General features: G+C 35.1%; 1 protein-coding gene across 1 annotated transcript; it reads left to right on the top strand.

The window, feature by feature from the left end:
• The first annotated feature begins 296 nt into the window (after window positions 1-296).
• LOC130797168 (uncharacterized) lies at window positions 297-2153 on the top strand. The gene is made up of 2 exons (XM_057659654.1): window positions 297-841; window positions 1539-2153. Exons 1-2 carry the CDS (start codon window positions 585-587, stop codon window positions 1978-1980), a joined length of 699 nt encoding a protein of 232 aa, XP_057515637.1. The 5' UTR covers window positions 297-584; the 3' UTR covers window positions 1981-2153.
• The last annotated feature ends 1990 nt before the right edge of the window (window positions 2154-4143 follow it).

Raw genomic sequence — 4143 nt, 5'->3', positions numbered from 1 at the left:
CTAATTCATTTGCATTTTAACTATTTTTCTTTAAATAAAGTGAACCTTATCATCAATTAAAAAATGACTAAGAACTTAATCTGTTACTAACTCGATCGATAGTAATTAGTAATTCGTAATTTGTAGCGGAATTCTACTTGAAAAATACCCAAACTCGATCTGTACCCGGTAAAACCAAATCAATTATCAACCGATGACAACCCGAAACCAATTAAAACTCGACAAGATCTTCAACCGACACCAAGCTGATGCTAACTCGATAGGTCGAATAACTGATCTTCAACCGAACCATGACAAACTGACCCGACCTGAGTGTGACCCGCCGTAACACATATCCGAAATATAACCAATTCGAAATACAACCGAACCGAATAACACCCATCCGAAACTGACCCGATGACCCGAATGCACCAACTCTAATGAATACATTTGGCTTGGCAAATTTGTGTCCACAAAAACAAGGATGCTACATTTCTGGTAGAATCATACTCCATAAGAAAGTACACCTTATCATTAATAAAGGAAAACAGGCTTAGCAACAGGGTAGGAGTACATAAGAGTAATCGTGGGGTTTCTAAGAATTAATGGCTGCACTCAAACTATTGCAATTAGCTCTCTATTTAAACCTGTTTTCCAACCCAAATCGGAGCAAGTTATGGTCAGAATCTGAGAATCTTCAATCATTTCCACCATCGTGCAACCGAATTGAATGCCCAAACTATGATGTGATTGAGATCGGAAATGGGTATGAAATCCGCCGCTACAATTCCCCTATTTGGATTTCTACTTCTAAGATTCAAGATATCTCTCTTGTTGAAGCTACCCGTACTGGGTTTATGCTGTAAGTCAATCTTTTTACATTGCTTGTTGTTCGAGGTGGTCCTGAGCATGCCTAATTAAAGTGTTTGAAACCAATAGATTCTAATAATTAATAGTTTAAGAAATTATTATATATTTTTACGTTAACTGTTGTTGTGGAACCAATTCATTGAAATTAAATAATGGGTTGTTTGGCAAACAGTTGATAGTTAGTAATTTGTACTCTATTATATTGGTGGGTTTGACTGCCTGATTTTGTGGACAGGTTTAATATGCTGATTTTGAACTAACTCGTAATGAGCAACTTGTTTAAAAACAATTTATTCATGATAATAAGTTGTTTATTTACAAAACAGACGTAGCATCGAATGAATTCACTACTAACTCTCTATTTGTATTAAAATAATTTAAATTGTCTAAAGCTACTTTGGCAAACACTCCGATAACTCCTCTACCACTCCGATGCAATATATATCCTTCTTATACACTTTGATAAATATTTTGCGAAAGAATGGATGGAATTTAAACCTGTGACCCTTTTATTATTTTTACTTTACATATGATATCATAAATCTAAAACTAATTTAACTAAAAGCTTGAGATTATAATTGAATCCCTTCTATACTTTTATCACCTCACTATCCTTTCTTTCTTAATTGCAGATTTGTATGCTGTCACAACTTATAGTAATAAATTCTGATTATGTTTCTGTTTGGTAGGCTATTTGACTACATTCAAGGGAAGAACGAATACAAGAAAAAAATAGAAATGACAGCACCTGTGATCACCCAAGTTTCTCCAAGTGATGGACCCATCTGTGAGTCTTCATTTGTGGTGAGCTTCTATGTACCAAAGGAGAACCAGGCAGACCCACCACCTGCAGAAGGGCTTCACATTCAAAGGTGGGACCCAACTTATGTTGCAGTCAGACAGTTTGGAGGTTTTGTATCTGACTATCAAGTTGGGGAAGAAGCTGCAGCGTTACAAAGCAGCCTTGAAGGGTCCAAATGGGGAGCTGCCATCCAGAAAAGCCAAGCAGCTAATCCCAAGTCAAGTTATATAGTTGCTCAGTATAATTCACCATTTGAGTTTTTTAATAGGGTGAATGAAATATGGTTGAGTTTTGATATTCACAATGTTCCTACTATCTCAATGATGTGATTCTACGATGAAATAAGTTGTTTTTTTGCAATAGGGTAAGATGAATAACTCTTAGGAGGTTATTGAGAGACCCATGTACTTGATGGGTGGTATCTCCACCAAATAAGCCAACTTGTGTTGTTAATTGACATTAGCCTTGTATCTTTCATTTTTATAAAGCTACTTGTTGTGTATTTAACTATACTTAGCTCTGTTTTTTTTACTTGCACCAAAACACCTTTTTATACAGTCTAATGCATTTGTTGAATTGTTTATGTCTAGAATACTAAAAGTTATAAAATTTAATACTACAAAAGTCTCCGACGAGATAAATAAACAAAATTCCATATGAATATGTTTTTCTCGTTTAATAGCCGCAGTATGTAATATATTATTGAATTATGAATAGTGTAAATTTGGTGCATCAAAAACATATCTCAGAAAAGCATATATGTTCTTGGAGGCAATATTTCATGATCTATGCTTCTAGTTCTAACTCTTTGAGAAGTGCTACATTGTAATTAGTTGACTGTAGTGCACACTCATCTATTATCATAAGGAGTTTGCTACATGCGACTAAAAGGAAATCATTAAATAATGAGCGGTATATGGATTAGATATGTGATCTTGCCTCCATGTGGTCATGGGTGGTGTCAGGAGTTGGTGGTGGCGTATAGGTGATCTTTGGGGATTTGATAGTGGCTGAAAAATTAAACGAGGTCTCATAGTTTGGTTTTTAACCTGGGAGGAAGTGTTATGGAGTGATGTTCCGAGAGTTGGATGTATTAGTGGTGAGTGGTACTTCATCAAGGTTTGGGTGTGTTTGACCCTTGTTTTTTAATTTTTGAGTGACATCCGACCGATCTTAGCTTCTAGTATTGAGCTATGCCTCTGTGATCTTGGGTGTTGTTTGTGGTTGCTCGCAGCGCTCTGGTGTTTTCTCGTGCTGTTTAGTGATGGCCTAATTGTACTAACTGTCACTTCCTTAATATAATCTAAGTGTTGTGATAACCCCAATTACTATTCATCCTTTGACTTCTAGTGTTGTGATTTGCTTCCATGTTGCCTTAGTTGTAATGGTGTATCTATAACCCTTGTCGTTGACTTATGGTACTATTTGAGGTCCTGGTAGTGTTGAGTACCACCTCGTGTTTTGTGGGATCAAAAGTGATGGCCACTGCCACGTATACAGGGCCTGACGCTGTTAGTCGTCCTCTCGTTTAAAAGTTGGTATGGTTTGGTGTGGTGGATGGGTTTATCTCTCATGGATGGTTGACGAATAAGGCGATTGGTGATCTGGCGCTGGTGCCATCTTCAGTAAACATTTATGTCATGTTCTAGTTTTACAGTTAGGTTTCTCTAGGGTTAGTTTCTAGGAGTTTTGTAACATTTAAGATATAATTTTTTTTAATTAAGGAATTTAAAATAAATACTCCCTCCGAACAATTTTAATTGTCTCATTTGCTTGGGTACGGTTATCAAGGGTGGTGTGGGGTCTATTGAAAAGGTAGTAGTTGAATATTTTTAAGTGATTGGATTAATTGTTAATGATTTCCTCCTTTTGCTTAATAAAGTAGATAGAATTGAATTTTAAAGGGAAAATTGGGTTTCACATTTCCAATAGAATTAATTGACATTAATACATTTCCGAAATTATTATAATTAACAAAACATTAAACTACTTAATTTAAATTACAAATTAGATCAAATAAATTACAAAAACCATCAAAATCATAAAATAAACTAAGTCTTCAATTCTTCCTTGATTTCTTCAACGTTTTTTTGAAAGGCAACTGAAAACGAGCAACCCTCTCGCCACATGCGCATGCGGATATTAAATCTTTCGTTGACTTTAGATTTAAAAAAAAAACAAACACGGTATGCATTTAGTGTTCAAAATTAATTAAATAGCTACAAAAAATCTGAAGGTTTTGATTTTGAAAAGAAGCCATCAATGAAACTGGAATCCACATAAACCCAGTAATCATCAACAAACAGAAGAGCCAAGTAACATTGTAGGAAGCACATCAGTAAGATCTAGAGAATTGAAACCCAATTTTTTAGAATGGCGCCAAATTTAAAAAAATATTGCGCCTATACAACACCTCAAAACACCAAGATCATTGCATCTATATAATAAAAGCATTAAATAAAGAAGTCAGGAACTCAAATTAATTTCCACCA

The sequence above is a fragment of the Amaranthus tricolor genome, chromosome 12 (genome assembly GCF_026212465.1).
Source record: "Amaranthus tricolor cultivar Red isolate AtriRed21 chromosome 12, ASM2621246v1, whole genome shotgun sequence".
Classification (NCBI taxonomy): Eukaryota; Viridiplantae; Streptophyta; class Magnoliopsida; order Caryophyllales; family Amaranthaceae; genus Amaranthus; species Amaranthus tricolor.
This window is presented reverse-complemented; position numbering and strand designations above follow the sequence as displayed.